Source organism: Arthrobotrys flagrans (genome assembly GCF_004000055.1).
Source record: "Arthrobotrys flagrans strain CBS H-5679 chromosome Unknown unitig_8, whole genome shotgun sequence".
In the NCBI taxonomy this organism is placed as follows: domain Eukaryota; kingdom Fungi; phylum Ascomycota; class Orbiliomycetes; order Orbiliales; family Orbiliaceae; genus Arthrobotrys; species Arthrobotrys flagrans.
Genome location: NW_027137553.1, coordinates 4190421 through 4207883, shown reverse-complemented (window position 1 = coordinate 4207883; position 17463 = coordinate 4190421). Strand labels below are relative to the sequence as shown.

Below are 17463 nucleotides of genomic sequence, written 5' to 3'. Positions count from 1 at the left end.
TCATTATCATTCGTTTCCTTTTTATCCTTCTGCTTCGCTTCTTTTTTGCTGGCGGTTGCAAAACCCGGTATGCAAAGATGGAGATCAATGGGAGCGAAAACGGTATGGATGGGCTCGACAGTTTTCCACCCGAAGTTCTGACCTTGATACTCGAACTGCTGGACCTCGAGTCTCTATTAAAATGCCACGACGTTTGCCATTCCTGGAGAAAGCACTCGCTTTACGAGTCGAACTATCTGCCCCACGTTCTCGATGCCTATAATCAACTCACTCACGGAACACGACCACTCCCTGCGGACCTTCGAAGACCGGAGAAAGCACAGTGCCTGAAAGAATTGATCAAAACTTCGGTTTCGGCGTTGCCGGTTTTTGCAGAATGCGAGACGTTAAGGGATATCGCTGTCGTGCTGCACAGGTTGGACAAGTCTTGGCTTTCTGGAAGCAACACAAGCTTTGCATCTTTGAACCGCGGCGATGTTCATGATACAGCTATCTTGGCTGTCGCAATCGATGCAAGGGCTGGTTCGATTGTGACCGGAGATAATGGAGGGGTTGTAGCCTTTTGGAACGCTTCCATGGGAAATTGCTATCACCGATGTCGGTTTCCAATAAATGGGGGGCAGTGGAATTGGGCCGTCCCGTATCGTATTGCAATCGAGGGTGATATAATGGTTATTGGAACACCGGTTTGTGCCATTCTTGTTTTTTTTGGTTTTGGTTGCATTGAATCTCACAGGCTAAGGGCGTTACTGCGGGTAGTTTGGTGGAGCGGTGGTTGCAATTCGCAGTCCGACTGGTGGACCCGACCCATTCCTCAAAGTCGCAGAAATTTGGACAGACGGTGGACAGATAGCGAGCATTCGCATTGAAGGCACTGTTTGTATCCTTGGCGAGGTCGGGCAGGTTAGTTTCTGGGACTTATCGAGACTCGTGGACGATAATGATCAAGCCGACACGAATCCACAAGTGCCAAATATCATGACCATCAGCACCCAAAATGACCTCTCCCCGGTTCATAGCCTATTTTGTAGAGAAGGTTCCTTATTTGTTGGTCTAGCGGGGAGCGGAATCCAGCAGATTGTTTCTCAATCTGGGCAGGCTTTGGCTACTAAGAAACAATTGTGGGAGCTTCCACCATTGCATTATATAATGCTTGTGTCTGGGCCAGAGATCCCTGGTATTGGAGACGTTGGATGTTCCCAGCTATGTCCTATCGGAGATGGTGGGGATATACTCGTTTCATGGGCGGATTCGTCCATTTGTCGTATGAGTTCGAAGATGGGGGAGGATCTGGTATGGGAGCCACGATCCCAGTTCCTGATTCCTGTAGTCGACGGCCCATATAAGAAGACCACTGGGTTCTATGCTCGCGGAGGAAAGGAGATATGCCGCATTAACCCCAACGTACGTTCTCAATCCGCTAAACGTGCGATATGGGTATTCTGACCGAGCTCTAGGCTATCGAAATGTTTCTAGAGGATGGAACTCCGATTAATCGCATACCTTGCAATTACGGCGCAATCAGTTGCGTAGCTGTAAGGACCCACTTACTATCCAAACCCCCAGCTATATTATGTCTGACACATTCCTTGTTTAGGTTGATCCAGCTTTCATCGTAGTAGGAACGAGAGAAGCTGCGGTTTGCGTCTACTACTTTGCACCAGGGCGGCAAATACCCGCGTATGGACAAGGTCCGTCCTCTTCCGCCGCCACCAGTACTTTGCGATCGCCTTCATTGGAGAGAAAGCATACTTACAAAAGGAAGTACCGCGAAGCAATGGGCGTGGATCTTGAAACTCCAATTGTTGTTGGTGGAACAGTCATTGATTCCGACAGGATTCGTACGGCAACGACGAAAGATATTTCCAAGAGCAGATCCGCTAAGCTCGCTACGGGACCAAAGGCTAATGGCAAAATCCCAGTTCCTACACCATAATTAAAAGGCAGTTCTAGCGGATGGATATTAGGTTCCGGCGAAGTTCTTTGTGAGGGCATCGGCTTGGCAACCATACCGTCCGCTAGGAGTCTGTGCAATCACCGTATCAGCGTAGGTCTGAGACTCTCGACTTGGTGCCAGTGGTTTCCAAAGCTATTGGCACGGAAGAGGGGCTCGAGACTACCTAACTCGAATCTCTACTGAGGTTCCATTAACTGGTTGGTCTTCTGACGTCAGGAATATCCACTGGGTGCCTCTAGAGCCATCCGTAAGAGTGGATAACGTTATAAATTAGCCATTTATGGCTTGGGGATGGCAGGGATGGGGTATGGTGGAGGATTGCATACCCTGCGATGTTTGATCAGTAAATGGCTGGTTTGCTACTTCCAATGCTACCTCGCAATGCATCGAGTGGCGATAACAGCACCAATGATAACGAAGATTACATAGTCCCCTAGGTGGGCCAGAGTACCATGTATACAGAACGATGGTAAAAGAAGAAGGGGGAGGTTTTTGGTGTTTTCGTCGAAGGTGGGGGTACGCATTGCTGGTCCGGAAGTTTCCCGAGGGAAAACTTTGGACCTATAACAGTCTGTATTATCGCCCTTAAACAATCATACCGAGTAATGTTTAATTGGGACCTTACCTTGTCATAAAAGCGATCTGGTTGGCTCGTTTTCGGAAACAGCTTCCTGCACCTGGTGGAAGAATGTGGTTTCATCGTGGAGGATTCGTCGAAGCTAGTGGGATGATGATTGGCCATCGTGCTGCCTCTAACGCACGCTTAATTATCGACCTCCCGAACAATAAATGAAAGGAGACATATATACAAATGTACCGTGCCTGCAGGGTTGCGTTCTTCAAGAAAACCGAGGTATCAATCCTGGAGAGCTTGAGGATGTATTCATCCATGGCATATGCTTTGAAGAATTGTGAAAGAGTGTTGTTTTTGTGGTAAAGTCGGGCGCCTCATCGCCATCGACTGTCAGTCGCGTGAAGTTGTCGCCCAAGAAAGACATTCAATCCCAGTCAAACAGCAGTGAATGAACCCGACTTGACACCCGTCGGAATAACCTCCACTCTCACCACAGCTCGGATGGTTCATCGCGACTCTACGTTTACATCCTCAAAAGATGGGTGATCGCATGGCTCCGGACTCTTCCACAAGCGCAAGCTCTTCATCCTCGTCGACAATAACAGAACCGCATCTCTTGTTCCTAGCGTTAGCCGATTCGTATCTCAACACCGCGCATAGCACCGGTATTAAGGAGTCCTTTGATCCCGAACTCTACCAAACCCTCGTAGCAGCCGCTTTACGATGTTTCGAAGCCGCCCTATCCGTATGCCCGACCTCGATTGCGTGTGTTTGATGAGAGTGTGGGGAATCTGATTCTTAGAGCATATAGGAATTCAAGCTACAGCCAAAGTTCGAAGCGGCACTACGGTTACGATATGCCAGTGTGCTAGAAGAAGAGACGGAGAATGTGACAGATGCAGAAGAGATCCTGCATAAAGGCGTGCGTAAACACCCTTCTATCGATACGTTCCATTTCGAGTCACCTCCGGGTTCCGACAGACTGAGGCTGACATGTTTATTTTTGGGAACACAGATTCTTATTGCCGGAAAGGTGGAACATACCCAATGAACTACCCAGTTTCCCGGGACCCATGATGTTGACAATGTCATTGCGGATACATAGAACAATTTCCAAGACCTCAAGTTCGCTATGCAGCACCTGCTCGTCAGGATTATGTTTCGAATGAAGCCGAAAGCAGCGTTTATCCTCCTAAGTCAGCAAATAAAGGAAACCGAAGTGTACGTTTCGATAACCTCCCCCCACCCCCTTGTAGAACTTGTCTACCATGGTGTTCAACCGTATAGATTATTAACGTGGAATTGTTGCAGCCTGTCTATAGCGTACTGGACATATTCTTTCCGATTTCTACTTTCATCGCTACGGACACTCCGGACGGATGAGCAGGATGACAATGCAGCTGTATCATCGCTTAGGTCGGCGGCTGAACTGGCAAAACGACGAGAAGACCACCATGTATACGTCCTAGCAAACCTAATGGAGGCATCGATACTGCTAGGACAGGGAATTTCAGGCGTGGATGGCGCAAAGAAGGCATTGTCTAAGTCACAAAGCGTTCCTTTGCAAGATGCACCGCAGCTTGCTTTCCTTTTCCAAATGTTGGATATCATGTCGGTGACAATACAGGGGTCCATGACAGAAACTGATACCAAGATGAAAGTGCTGCAAGAAAACTTGGACGGGAACGTTCCTTGGAAATTGTGGCCTGCAGACGGAACTTTTGTGGTTCCAGTTAAGCCGGTATACGACAGAGGTCGGGTGGAAGAGCTGAGGTTTAAATGGCTCCCAAAAGCCGATCTCTGGTCGCTTGTCTGGTTTCTCAGCGGGTCCATTAGGACGCATTCTAATGGTTTCGATAAGAAAGCCGAGGCATGCTTGGTCCGTGGGCAAGAGATGATAGATGGGTTGTTATCCGGAAACGCAGACCCCGGTCTTTACTCGGTGGAAACGGCTGCCGCCAGGGTAACCTGGAGGGGGCTCTTGAAGTTATCGATAACGCTGCAGCTGATATACTGTTATGCCGGCCGAAGTGCCTGGGAAGAAGCTATCAATGTGGGTTTATGGGTGTTGACATTCTTGACTACGTCTCACTAATATTTCTTAGGCACTACGGCAAGCTGAAGCCCAATTCGCGAATATTGCTGATGAATCCGAGCAACGGTTTATCAAGCCCTGGTTAACGTATACCACAGCTGTCGTTCGGCAGGGTACCGGTAACCTTACCCGGGCACTGACTACATACCAAGGTCTCCTCGTTGACCGAACATCGGAACTGGGGATTCTCGCAGCGCTAAACTCGGCATTGATCTTGTCTGGGCCCCGAACAAGGAATTTTAGGCAGGCACAGAACATGCTCGCAGGTGTCGCCGACTTCGCATCGACACACCGGAACCCACTGATACAAGGTGCATACAATGTCGTAACAGTCTCCCTCGAAAGCAAAGGCGAGAATCTCAATGTTGTGCGGTGAGCACCTCGTCTTCCGTGTTGAAACCTTGTTTTTCAATATATAAATCTAACTTTCCGATAGGAGCCTACTCAGCACGTCGAACCGAATTTTTAGGCAATCAGGGGTTCATCATATGCTGACGATCACATTGGCTTTGGTCTGTGCCAAGGTCTTCAATCCCGACCCGCATCACCACGCCAACATGTCCAGAGCAACATTAGACTGTGCTGTAAAATCGGGTGACCGACTTTGGCAGGCAACTACTAGGAGTATGCTTGCTGGTAAGCTTTCTCTGCCTCGAAGATACTATGACAAATACAATTACTAACATAATACCGTAGACGCCCTCGTCAGAGCCAACCGAGAATCCGAAGCTAAGAACTTTCGGACAGCCAGCGAACAAGACAGAAGTGTCGTCGAACAATACCTCAACCTGGGGACCAATATATAAACTGGCTTCCGGGCTCGGCTTCACCCGAGCTACCCATGTGCAGATCGCATCACCTAATCCGTTTATCATCGGTTCAAGCATTCCATCCTCATCTATTCTCTCTCGTTACTTCCATCGGATATTCTCGGCTAATACCCTAGCGTTGCAATCTTTCATTATTTTCTATATCCTATGCAGGTTACTTTGTACCTAGTGCATTTCGTCAGCGGCAAGGAGTTCGGGGCGGGAAAATCGATTCATATTCTAATTTACATTTCTGCGGTGTCCGGGAAAGGGACCCGGACCTAGACGGATAGATTCGAAAGGATGTCTGTCTACATCTGTATAGAAGAGTCATGCGCCTATATATAGGTATTTCTAAAGCAAATAACATACAGAATCCCCACACTTAAGGCGGCTAGAGATCACGATCATACCCTTTGTAGACATAAAAGTTCCCGTATACGAGCCTCATTGATCAGATGAATGCTACCAGACACTAGAACTATACGGCCGCTCTTTCCTTATTCGCCATAGCGTGGTCGCGTCGCGCAATGGCAAGAACCATGTCGGCAACTTCGTCCTCTGATACCTCCAGACAGGATCGTCGAATGTGTTATTTTGAAGAAAAGTGCACGGAAATGTGTTGATACCTTCCGCTTTCGTCCGTTTGCTCGTGTCACAGTTTGCAACCTCTTCCAACAAGTTTCACGCTCAGCGACGCTTTATTCAGGTCTCATCCCACCTCAGCGCAGCCCACACAAAGTTCCTAGCTGTCGACCAACTACGAAAACACAATACTACAGGAGTCAGAGATACCCTCGATAGGTAGGGTAGCTGGCGAGCCCCCATGTCAGCCTCCAGACATGATGGTTCGACGGCGGCTGTTTCCGAAATCGTCGCTGGCGTTTCGGCCGGATTCATCTCAACTATCATCTGCCATCCACTTGATTTAATAAAAACGAGGCTACAAGGTGAGCTTGAACTCCTCTGCGGCAGCCATTTAGGTCATTTCCGCCTCGAGTTCTAGAGGATCGTGGGGGAATTTTGTGTGGCATTTCCCAAACTTTTTACAGCTCAAGCTGGAAGGTTTTTCGACCTGCATGATGGTTTCAAAAAATTTGGCACAGGATATCGGCGACTAGCTCATGTCATTTTTGAAGTAACAGCCAAAGATATTAGCTGATGTTATTGCATGCGACTCGCGGGATGGCTTTTTTTATTTTATAATGACTGATATCTGACATTTCGCAATCCTTTTCCGGACTTCGCAGTACACCGACATGACACAGGTCGAGCGTGGGGTGGTTCTGTCACTGTGGCTCGACAGCTACTTGACGAAGCCCGTGCCACAGGAAGACATCCTATCAAAGCATTCTATCGCGGAATAAGTCCCAACATTATCGGAAACACGGCAAGTTGGGGCTTATACTTTCTATGGTATTTCTAACACCTCTTCTCCCTTGAATGGAAAGCGCCGCTTTGCCTTGATATCAACCCTGCAGGGAATCCATCTTTCTTGCGTGGATATGTTGCATCTCATAGGTGCTCATGCATGACCAAAGAGAATTGCGATTCTGATGCACGTGAGATGATGTTTCGCAGGTACGACCAGATAAAGTTCCGGGTTGCGGAATATCGCGGAAAAAAGTGTCAAGATCTAAGCTCCATCGATTATCTATTATCGTCAGGTGCAGCAGGTTGGTAGACGTTGACCGCAAAGATGGTGAGGATCAACAGCGCTCATTTTGATCATAGGTGTCGCAAGTGCGGCCCTGACAAACCCGCTATGGGTGGTCAAAACCAGGATGTTGACATCAGGTCACCGGGACCCCGGAGCATATCTGGGGGTCACCCAGGGTCTGCTCGATCTCGCTAAGAAAGAGGGGATCCGGGGATACTTCCGGGGTTTCTTGCCATCATTATTTGGAGTTCTCCAAGCTGCGATTCAGTTCATGACATATGAGAAGCTTAAAATTTGGCGACGCTCGAGCCGTCTCGAATCGTCAATTTCGGACGGTCACAGGCAGCAACTACTGTCAGGTTCGAAACAACAAGGTATGTGTATCCAGTACATCCACAATCACATTTTCTCCCTCGTTTGTCCTTTCAGCGGTCAGCCCACGCTAGAAGCCTGCATAACATACATATGCTGGTTGGTTTGACAATCATCTTATAACAAATATACTATAATGCTACACAGCGGAAATAAACGTTTTGCACAATGCCTGTGGGTTTGGGTGCTTATAAGATCACCTAATAGTTTATGCTCCTTCCTATTCCATATCGTTGGAACAAGGGTTTCGTCATGATCTGCAGGCGACGTCGCTTCCCCGTCCTTGCAGCTGACCGCAAAAACTATTACTAACGTTTTGTCGCGAAATTCGTGCGCCACGAATTTCACACGAAAATAGAGTATAAAGATGCAGCTTACAATGGAAGTTCTAACAGAGAGGCAATTGGTCATGAGCGAAATCGTGACATCTCTGGAGCTCGTCAAGTGGCGCCGCGGCACCAGTCGCTACCGCTCTCAAACTCGGACTACATGGCCTTATCTGCGCTATCAAAAGTATTTGCCGGTGCATTGACGTACCCGTATCAAGTGATACGTTCGAGGCTACAGACACACGATGCGGCTACGGTCTACTCTTCGGCACGAAACGCTGTTTTTCAAACATGGCAATCCCAAGGTATCGCTGGGTTTTATCGAGGGTGAGTGCAAATGTTCATTTTAACCATTTTCTTTCATGGTATACCTAGAATGCCATGATGCGTACCTACCTTGACGATTGGTACCTGACCAGCGAAACCCCCCCCCCCGCTCTTCAACCTTTCCCCTTCATTAAGATTATCGGCCCCGTCGGCTGACGGGGGGATATGTCTTAATATTTCTCTCTATTATCTAAAAATCGACGATGTCTGAATGTCTGAGATTTTGGTTGAAGGATTGAAAGGGTAGGCTGTGTCCTCGAACATTGGTGCCTGACTTTCCTCATTGTTCCTCTCGGAACCCTGCTCCTTCCCTCGCATGCGATCCCACAGGCTCGCTTTCTTTTTCCTTTTGTTCTCTCCCGTCATCGTGGATGAAAATGCCCCACAGATGTCTTCTAGAAGAAAGGGTGGACCGGGAAACAAAATCATTGGAAGAAGAAAGCTCTTCTCTCTCTCTTTTTTTTCGTCCCGCTCCAACGAAGAGACGAGAAACAAAAAAAAGAAGGAAGGCATCGTTGACAGGCCAGATCCGAGGAATGGGTCGGTCACACCCATTCCTTTTTTTTCTTTCTCTGATTTTTGCTGTACAATCCTTATTCAAACCCCTTCTCCTCCCATATCGCAAACTTTTGCTTCTTGCAGATTTCCGTCCCATCCCCAGCGAGCAAGGATGATCAATCTATTATCGCCAAAGAAGAAGAAATTTTTTTTCTTCCCACACCGTTGACCTGTCAAAAAAAAAAAAAAAAGATGAAAAAAAAGGGGCCGGATGTCAACGACACAAAAATCCCAAATCCCGGACCTGTCGCCGGGATCCACAAACCCCCTCCAAACTTGTGCATCACCATCTGCAAGCAATGCCAACGCAAGCAAAGCAAAGCAAAGTCAAAGTCAAAGATCGCCCCCACATTCCTTCCAAGCTATCCAGAAGGCAGCTACTTTTTCTTTTTGAAAACCCTTTCACCTCCTCCACTCAAGAATATATCACACACACCTCGCTTCATGAATAATCGAAGGGCCAAGCTTCTCGCTAACTATTGCATTTTTTATTTGTTTCTTGCGTTCGCTGCTTTTTGCTTGAAATAGACTTGGACCGAATCTCGTAAGGGTACTTCCGGCTACTTGTATCACGTTCGTCGTTTATGAGAACGTTAGACGTATCGTCTAACAGGATGGGGGGAAGGGGGGTTGTAATATCCGAGTAATCATCGGGACTAGTCGGCATGTCTTTATAATATGGAAATCACGAGTAGGAGTATGTAGATAGATATACATAAACTAATCAAGTTCATTCATGATACACTTCAGTATGGATAATAATATAAAGACATACACGTACGATGAATCTTGCTAGCAATTAACTAAAAATAACAGAACCAGAAGATAAAAGATGGTGTGAAATATGGTAAAAAAAAAAAAGTATTTTCGAAAATATAAAATTTTTGTAGCTCTTTGAAAATAAAATGTAGACGACCCCCTGCCCAGCCCGATTTTTTGGTCGAAAATCTAACTAGAATATTTGGAAGGGAAATACGTGTGTATGAAAGAAGAGGACGAGAGAAAGATAAAAAATGACAAAGACCACGCAGAAAATCGAAGCTTGGGGAGTATATATAATAGATGAGAAGAGTCGTAATAGAAGTAGAGTGGAAAAAAAAGGTAAATCCAAAGCAAACGAGCCGATTGGTATAGAAACAAGGATAAGTCCGAACCCAGCTATAGAGTGCACAATGTGCAAGAAACAAAGGGGAAGAAGGTATCAAAACTTCATGCAGGGAAAACAAAACAAAAAAACAAAAAGTTGAATTCAAGCTGCCGCTGAGGAACGCCGGTACTATGACTTTAGTAGCATATAGAAATATTACGTTATCCAAGAAAAAGAAAGAAAGAAAGGATAGAGAAAGAGGAGTAAGAAAGCGAAGCAAATCAAATATAGTCCTTTTGCATGTTGTATTTAAGGTGATCGAAACCCATGTTGAACTGAGTAACGTTGATATGCTGAGGACGCATTGGGGGCAGCTGGCTAGGGATTTGCTGCGTGTTCATGGTAACTCCGTCATATGAGTTTTGTCCTTCGTCGGTATCAGAGCCGAAATCCCAATTTTCCCCACCATTGCTGTTTCCTGCCGAGCTCTCCGGGCTGTTTGCTGCAGCGTCGTTACTGGTGCTGCCATTATTGTTATTCGAGTCCGCCGTACCAGAGGCATTCTTGGCCGCCTCTGCCCTTGCTTTTCGTGTACTTGAAATCTTTCGGTCCTTGCCTCGACCCTTGATACCCTTATTGGAGTTCTTGTAAAGCTCGGCAAAGTACTCAAAAAGCTCTCTGTCAGCTTGTGTGATAGTTGTCGGGTCGAAGTTCATAGCGAATTTGTCGGTGAGATTTTTAATGGCTGCTGCATGGAATTTGTTTTGGTGCGACTACAACATAAACGTTAGAAGGAGTTTCAAGTATACAGGACGGTGGTATACTTGCCTTGAGGTTTCCTAGTTGCGTAAACTTCTTCATGCAGTTTTCTAGTCGACAAATAAAAGGCTTCGTGCCCTCGTGAACCACGCGATGTGCACGAACATTGCCTCTCTGGGCAAAACGCTTTCCGCACTTTTCGCAAGAAAACGGCTTCTCTCCAGTGTGTCGTCGCTCATGTGTCTTCAGGTTTCCAAGCTGAGAGAAACGCTGTCCACAGCCAGGCTCTTTGCAGGTCTAAATTCCAGATTGGTTAGAATCGATTAGACGAACTACCACGGAAATATGATATTACTTACAAATGGCTTATCCCCGGTGTGTGCTCTCGAGTGTATTTCAAGGTGTGTCTTTTGGAAGAAAGACTTGTTGCATCCCGGAATTTCGCACTCATACCTCTTGCGAGCCTTTGGTCCCTTCTTCTCAGAAGCCGGGCTAGCCGATTGAGCAGGCTCGGCCAAGAGCTTATCTACGCCGAGCGGTTGACCTCCGAAGTTTCCACTATTCACGTATGATTGGTTGAAGCTCTGTGCTCGGTTTGCTCCAAACCCCGGGTTTTGAATTGGAATTGGAGCTTGGAAAGCGGGAGCTGGAGCTGGTGTGGGCTCGGGTTCTTTAGTGGGGGAGTCGGTTTGTTTGCTCTGAATTGCTCTCATTAACTGGTCAACCTCCGTCTTGAAGATCGAACTAGGGTCTGTGATAGGAGCGGTCTGAGAGTTCTTGCTAGGTGCAGGAGCCGTGAACTTCAATGCTGGAACGGGGGTCTGATGCGGTTGTGGCTGTGGCGGCGGAGCTGGCGGCGGGACTGGTGTTTGAATTGGAATGGTCACTTTGGTGGGCACCGGGGCCGGAACTGGCACTTGCATTGGGGTAGGTGGTTTGTGATGCTGCATTTGTGGTTGTGGCTGCGGCTGCGGCTGAACATGCTTTGGCTGTGGAGGAGTTGGTAAAGGTTGTGGTACTGGAGCCTGGACTGGAGCGGGACGGGCATTTTGCAATGGTGCTGGAGGGAGGGGTTGAGCCTTTGCTTTGGGGTGTCTTGACGCTGCTGTAGCACGAACGGCGGCCTTGACAGGTTTCGGAGTCGGAGTCTTGGCTTCAGGAAGAACCGGCAGATGCAGAGACTGATGAAGCTGTTGAGGCTTAGGTTGAGACTGTTGCTGGGAGAGGCTCGGGTGGTGTGGTTGCGGCTGCTGCTGCTGCTGCTGCTGTTGTTGTTGTTGTTGCTGCTGCTGCTGCTGCTGCTGCTGAGGCTGCTGCTGAGGCTGCGGGGGTGGTTGTTTTTGAAGGTTGCTGTGGATATTCTGGATATTCTGGAGGCTGTTTTGCAGACTATTAGGAAGATTGCCTTGAAGGTTGTTCTGAAGGCTATTTTGTAGATTATTTGGCAGATTATTTTGTAGGTTATTTGGTAAATTGTTCTGCAAATTGTTCTGTAGATTGTTTGGCAGGTTACCCTGTAGGTTGTTCTGCAGGCTGTTTTGAAGGTTGTTGTTTTGAAGGCTATTCTGAAGGTTGTTCTGAATGGAATTCTGTAGGTTGTTTTGAAGCTGGAGGGAGTTTTGTAGGTTATTTGGGATAGCATTATGAGCCAGTTGAGGCAGCGGGCTGTGTTGATGTTGATGTTGATGTTGATGTTGGTGCTGTGGTGGATGAGGCTGCTGATGTAGGCCTGGGTGGTGGTGGGCCCTTTGTTGAGGAGGAGGCTGGTGGGGAGGTTGCTGCTGCTGTTGCTGCTGTTGCTGATGCTGTTGGTGCTGCTGGTGCTGCTGGTGCTGTGGTTGCGGCTGTTGATGCTGCTGGTGCAGGGACTGGCTAGGCATCATATTAGAAGGATGATGCAGCCCAGGCGGGGCATATGTTGGATTGTAGTTGATGTTCTGGTATCCGAACATATATGGGTCCTGGAAAGCATCGAACTCCGGCATGTGGTCTTGGTGATATTGGTGTCCATTGACTTCCATATGTGTCGCCATGAGGCCGCCTCGGGACTGTGTTGTGGATGACTGCCGACCAGCCAACTCTGGCGGTGGGAAAACCAGACCTGAGATCTGCATGTTACTCGACGACGACGTTGCCGGAGGCCGAGGAGCACGCTTTTGCTCAGGCGGCGGCGGTCGAAACCACCCGGCCGGCTGAGGGCCTATTGTGGCCGCCAGGTTTGCGGATGGGCCGGACGGGGCCTGTCGGTTGGGGAGAGGTTGTATGGTGGGGAGGTGAGGAGGTTGGAAGGGAGAGGAGAGGTGGTCGCGGGTAGACTTTGACGACGACGTCTTGCTTGCTGTTAAAGAGACCGGACTAAGGCTGGGTTCCGTCGGCTTGAAGCCGTTTAAAATGGTTGATGATGGTGAGAATGGTGGGTGATGGTGGTGGTTGGAAGTAGGTATGAGTCGGGTGGGTGGCGGCGTATGTATCAGCCCAACAGAGTCTGTATGCAAGGCACTCTTGAGTAACTACTTGAACAACGGAGACCGCTTCGGAAAGGAGGATTTGTTTTTATCCAGCGACGTCACTGCTCGTGATGTTAGAAAGGGTCGACCTCAAGCAAAACGGCGACGCGTGCATTAAACAAAGGATATGCAAAGACCAGATTAGGATAAATGATGGAAGCCTATGAAAACGAGGATTCTTGAAGAGGTTGAGGGGAAGGAAGGGATACAGCCGACGTAAGAATGTGGGAAATGCAAGAAGGAATGAGAGGGAACTAAAGACGAAGACTAGGACTAGCAAGTCCGGCTGGTTATCCTCCGGCAGTGACTAATCCCAAACGAATTCTCTGATCCGAACCTCAAGCGCGAAGGCTCTTTGAGGACGTAGACAGGAAGGCTCTCTATCCGCCTTTGAAATGCTGGGGTTCGGGTATCGTGATATTGAAAGATTATGAAGTTGAAAGATTCAAGAAAAATAAGAAAAAAAGAAAACCACAGGATGGATGGATGGATATAGTAAAAAAAATAAAAAATAAAAAAATAAAAAAATAAAAAAATAAAATAAAAATGGAGTAAAAGTCAAAGTAAAGAGGAAAAAAAAAAAAAAAAAAAAAGATCCGCCCACGAGACAGCGAGACTGGTGGAGACCGGACGGATCTGGGTGTAGTGCCAAAGAGGGCAGGAAAAAGTAAGGAACAGTGTATGTAGGGTTCAAGATCAAAGCAAGATCAAGATCGGAGCCGTTCCTGCGCAATAATACAATCGCACAGTCGCCTTTGCGGTAACTTCAGACAGGAGCAAGTAATGTCTTCTCCAAGTGTGGTTGGTCTTGGGTCTCTTTGCGAGGGTGAAGGAAAGGGGAGAGAAGGTGGTGTTCACGAGCAAAGGGGAAAAAGAAATACGAGGGAAGGGAAAAAAAAAAAAAAAAAACGAAAACCCTTGGGGGATAGTATTATTAAGGGAAACGTACCGTCAGAAACCATACACCTGGGAAGGCGTGGGACGTCAAGGGGGGCAAAAAAATCTGCCTGTTGGGTTGGATTATTATTACTGGTCTGCACTAGTCATATAGTCAGGTTAGCTCACAGGTCGGTAGCACAGAAACATGAGACCCCTTTGAGAAAATACGCCGAAGCAGTGATCGATGGTGGTAAAAGGGAAGTCTCGATGTAAGTCGAGATACAGCGACCGAGGGCAAAGAATTTCAAGAGCAGAGGGAATACATGGTATATAGCTTGAGGCTGGTGAGGGCAGTGGCAGGCATGCAGCGTGACGATAATGTGCCCGGCCAAGCGTTTTTTGGAGAAGAAAAAGCAAAGTAGAATGGGGCAGGGCTGGGATGGTGGTGATGGCGCGGGAGCCGGAAAAACGAGATGGCAGCCCAGCCCACTGTCGAATCAAAACCACGACAAAATAATATAAAGCTGCACTTTACATGATGGATATAGATGTAGGATGTCGACACTTGCCTTAACGTGACACTGCGATGCGTGGCCGGCCGTCAAAGAATCTGGCTGGTTTGGAGGGATGAAGTGGGGGAAAAAAGAAAAGAATGAAAAGCAGAAACAGAAAAAAGAAATAAGCGCGTGGGAGGCAGTCGGGTTTAAATACTGCTCAACGGCCACCGGCGAGCAGGATCATACAGCAATCCATGTGGACTTATTATGTGTGGATGATATGCACAGGATCTGGGAAAAAAAAAACTTTACTTACCCGCAGCTCTCAACTAGCCCTGTACGACCTCAGGTATCTTGAGCTTCGCAGTTTTTTTTTTGTGAGAATCCTATCTTGTTGAAGAATTCTCGGGTGAGGTTCCTAAATTTACCTAAGGCTGCTTCACCGACTATTGGTCGTCAGCCACTTCAAACTATGCACTGGAGCTCGCCCAGCCAAATGCTTCCTCCCGATCGCGACCTTATATCCGACAAAAGTTATACTCACAGGCCGAGGATCACACTTTGCAAGAAGTTACTTTGATTTCCTTCCTTATAGACGCAGCGTATATAGCTCACGTATACGTCCGTATCTCTGAACGTCTGACAGTTGTCAAACCAGACACCGGATAAAATAACGGGGATGTGAGTATGACGTGAGTCAGCTCTCCGAGGCCTAACTTTCTCCGTACCGAGGCGGTCCCGTGTCAGAAAGTCGTTAATTGTGTACACTTAACCTATAACTAGGGCTCACAAAGACGGTCTCGTGTTAGCTTCTCGAATTGATTTTGGTGAGACTTCGAGGAGAGATCGATTCCCTCCCATCCATTGGCTTGCATCTGAAACATATCCAGCGACCAAAATATCTTTGGTGTCACAGCAAATCTTGGTGACTGCCTGGATCTGGTCCCCGGACAGCAAGTGGAGCCCGGAGATGCCGGCAGGGATACACTGGCCCAACCAATGGGAACCCATCCTGGAGCACAACGAGGAATTCGTCCAAATCCACAACAAAAGTTCCCAGCCGGGAAGCTTTGGTCAGGGAAACCAGTGAGAACCCTGCCTAGGACGGCAGTAGCTTGGTATCATGTTGGGGATTGGGAATGCTTCGTCGTGGCTAGTGGTTACATAAAGCCCACCAAATTTCTTGTCCCTTACCTATAACGTAACTTGCTAACGCCGTGCCACTCGTGTGTTTCGTTCGTTTGCTCGTTTGCTCGTTTGCTCGTAGCGTAAGCAATTCGTATTTGCGTGTGGATTAAGGTCAAATGGTTGTTGATGGTTAGATAACTGGGGGTTAGGTACCGGCTTGTTAGCTTCCCGCTCTGATAGCATTCGATAGACTCCCACATTACACCATTTGATTGCATCCGTGAATTAAATCCCCTCCCCAAAGCGAACTAGGGAAATACAAAATGCACAGATATGAATATGTTTGGAGATGTACACGTAACAGCATAGTAATAGTGGGTATGGTGTGTGGATTCGATATTCATACTGGGTTTTTGTTAGTTGCACCAGGCCTCTCCTCCCTTGGAGTAAGGACACGGATGAACAACCAAGCCAACGAACACGTCAGGATAAGAGAGGGAAAGACTCAGAGAGTAAGCAGTACCTGTCTAGCAAAGACGCCAGGACCATACCCCTAGAGAAGCTTAAGGTGGTTGACCAGAGTAATCCATGCACTGGCCCAAAAATAGGGCCATCTACCACAATCCTTTGTGATACTGGTCGATACAGGCCCTGGGAAGAATAGCGATGTAGAGATGAGACGATCGAACGATGAGATGGACGTAATAGGAATGATGTCGTGTATGTATGTGAGGGAGAGAACAAGGGAAAGATAGAAAGACGCGAAGAGGTTGGTAGTCGATGCAAAACACCCAGATAGGAAGCCTCAATTACTTACGGAAACCAAGTTGCTTTTGAGGAAGAAGTAAAGATATGGCACGTGAATATGTAGGTATCGCGAGCTTCGTTCGGTTTGGGGAGTTGGCGTTATACGTTAATATGTTGGCTGTTGGATTGCACGCGAATGATATCGGAATTGCAACTGGGTAGTAGTTTATATATAAACCCCTACTATATTGACCGTGTTAGACATTTACACTTTCCCCCCACGTTCAACATCCCAGCTCGGGAATATAGAACCCTGTCAAGCTTGGGGGCCGGATATATAATACCTTGTTCGTCTTATCACGCTGCAGCCACGCTTAGAAGGTTGAATAGGTTCGAGGACTGACAGTAGATGCCTCAGGTAAGAAAAGATTTATATTTGAGAGTTCGCCTTCAGTCTTTGTCACGAGTCTTACTTAAGGTTATCAAGCTCACTGAGGACCAAGTTGCCTGGCAAGGAAATAGGAATAGCGGGATATGATGACAGTGATAAATGATAAGATCTTAAGAAAGGGAAAAAGAAGACAAAGACGGTAGACGGAAGACGGATACGTAAAGTACTCGGGAGGCAAGCACGTCGGTGAACTCGAGCAGACAGGACAAGATAATGCGTCGTCCGCGATGCTTCTCCCACGCGGCTGCATGAAAAGAAGGAAAGGGTGGTAAAAGAAAGAATGTGGAAAAATAAAATAATAAAATAATAAAATAAAGCAGAGATGGGAATTGGGTCTTTTCATACACCAGAATTCGACGATTCCCAATGAGATGGACAACTGTAGGTTTTAATATAGTACCCGGTTTGTGACGGGGTGCCAGACCGCAAATGCTCTTGGTTCACCAATGGCACAGAGGCGTATTTGGCCTAAGCATGAAAAAAGAAGCCAGAGAGACGGAGCTTGCTGAGAACAAAGCAAATAGGCTGTTGAATATGGAGGTGCGTCTCGGCCCTTGATATAGGACTGAACACGCAAAGGGAAAAAAAAAAAAAAAACTAGAGGATTAGACGATGCGGGTCTAGTAGCGTCGTCCACGAGGATTATTTAAAGTTTCGATGAAGAAAGAGGTGGTTGTTTTTTCTTGGGAAGTCCAAGCTACACAAGTTAACGGCCTAGGCGCTAATG

General features: G+C 47.4%; 4 protein-coding genes across 5 annotated transcripts; 3 read left to right on the top strand and 1 right to left on the bottom strand.

Annotated features, from left to right (window-relative positions):
- Positions 1–77: 77 nt before the first annotated feature.
- Positions 78–1794, top strand: DFL_007709 (uncharacterized protein; the record flags this gene model as incomplete). The annotated part of the gene is made up of 5 exons (XM_067637334.1): positions 78–686; positions 760–1404; positions 1458–1535; positions 1598–1691; positions 1766–1794. The coding sequence occupies 5 exons, from the start codon at positions 78–80 to the stop codon at positions 1792–1794; spliced, it is 1455 nt and encodes a 484-aa protein (XP_067488861.1).
- A 1275-nt stretch (positions 1795–3069) lies between these two features.
- On the top strand, positions 3070–5432 carry DFL_007708 (uncharacterized protein; the record flags this gene model as incomplete). The annotated part of the gene is made up of 8 exons (XM_067637333.1): positions 3070–3276; positions 3343–3453; positions 3547–3564; positions 3637–3752; positions 3843–4584; positions 4637–4998; positions 5063–5262; positions 5323–5432. 8 exons carry the CDS (start codon positions 3070–3072, stop codon positions 5430–5432), a joined length of 1866 nt encoding a protein of 621 aa, XP_067488860.1.
- Positions 5433–6261: 829 nt separating this feature from the next.
- Positions 6262–9291, top strand: DFL_007707 (uncharacterized protein; the record flags this gene model as incomplete). Of its 2 annotated transcripts, none has more annotated exons than XM_067637331.1 (6): positions 6262–6385; positions 6686–6851; positions 7017–7111; positions 7170–7469; positions 7835–8123; positions 9210–9291. In XM_067637331.1, the coding sequence occupies 6 exons, from the start codon at positions 6262–6264 to the stop codon at positions 9289–9291; spliced, it is 1056 nt and encodes a 351-aa protein (XP_067488858.1). The 2 variants fall into 2 exon arrangements, with proteins under 2 accessions (XP_067488858.1, XP_067488859.1); XM_067637332.1 differs by having other exon boundaries at positions 7826–8123.
- A 758-nt stretch (positions 9292–10049) lies between these two features.
- Positions 10050–12641, bottom strand: DFL_007706 (uncharacterized protein; the record flags this gene model as incomplete). Its single annotated transcript, XM_067637330.1, has 3 exons — positions 10050–10541; positions 10597–10824; positions 10887–12641. 3 exons carry the CDS (start codon positions 12639–12641, stop codon positions 10050–10052), a joined length of 2475 nt encoding a protein of 824 aa, XP_067488857.1.
- Between the last annotated feature and the right edge of the window lie 4822 nt (positions 12642–17463).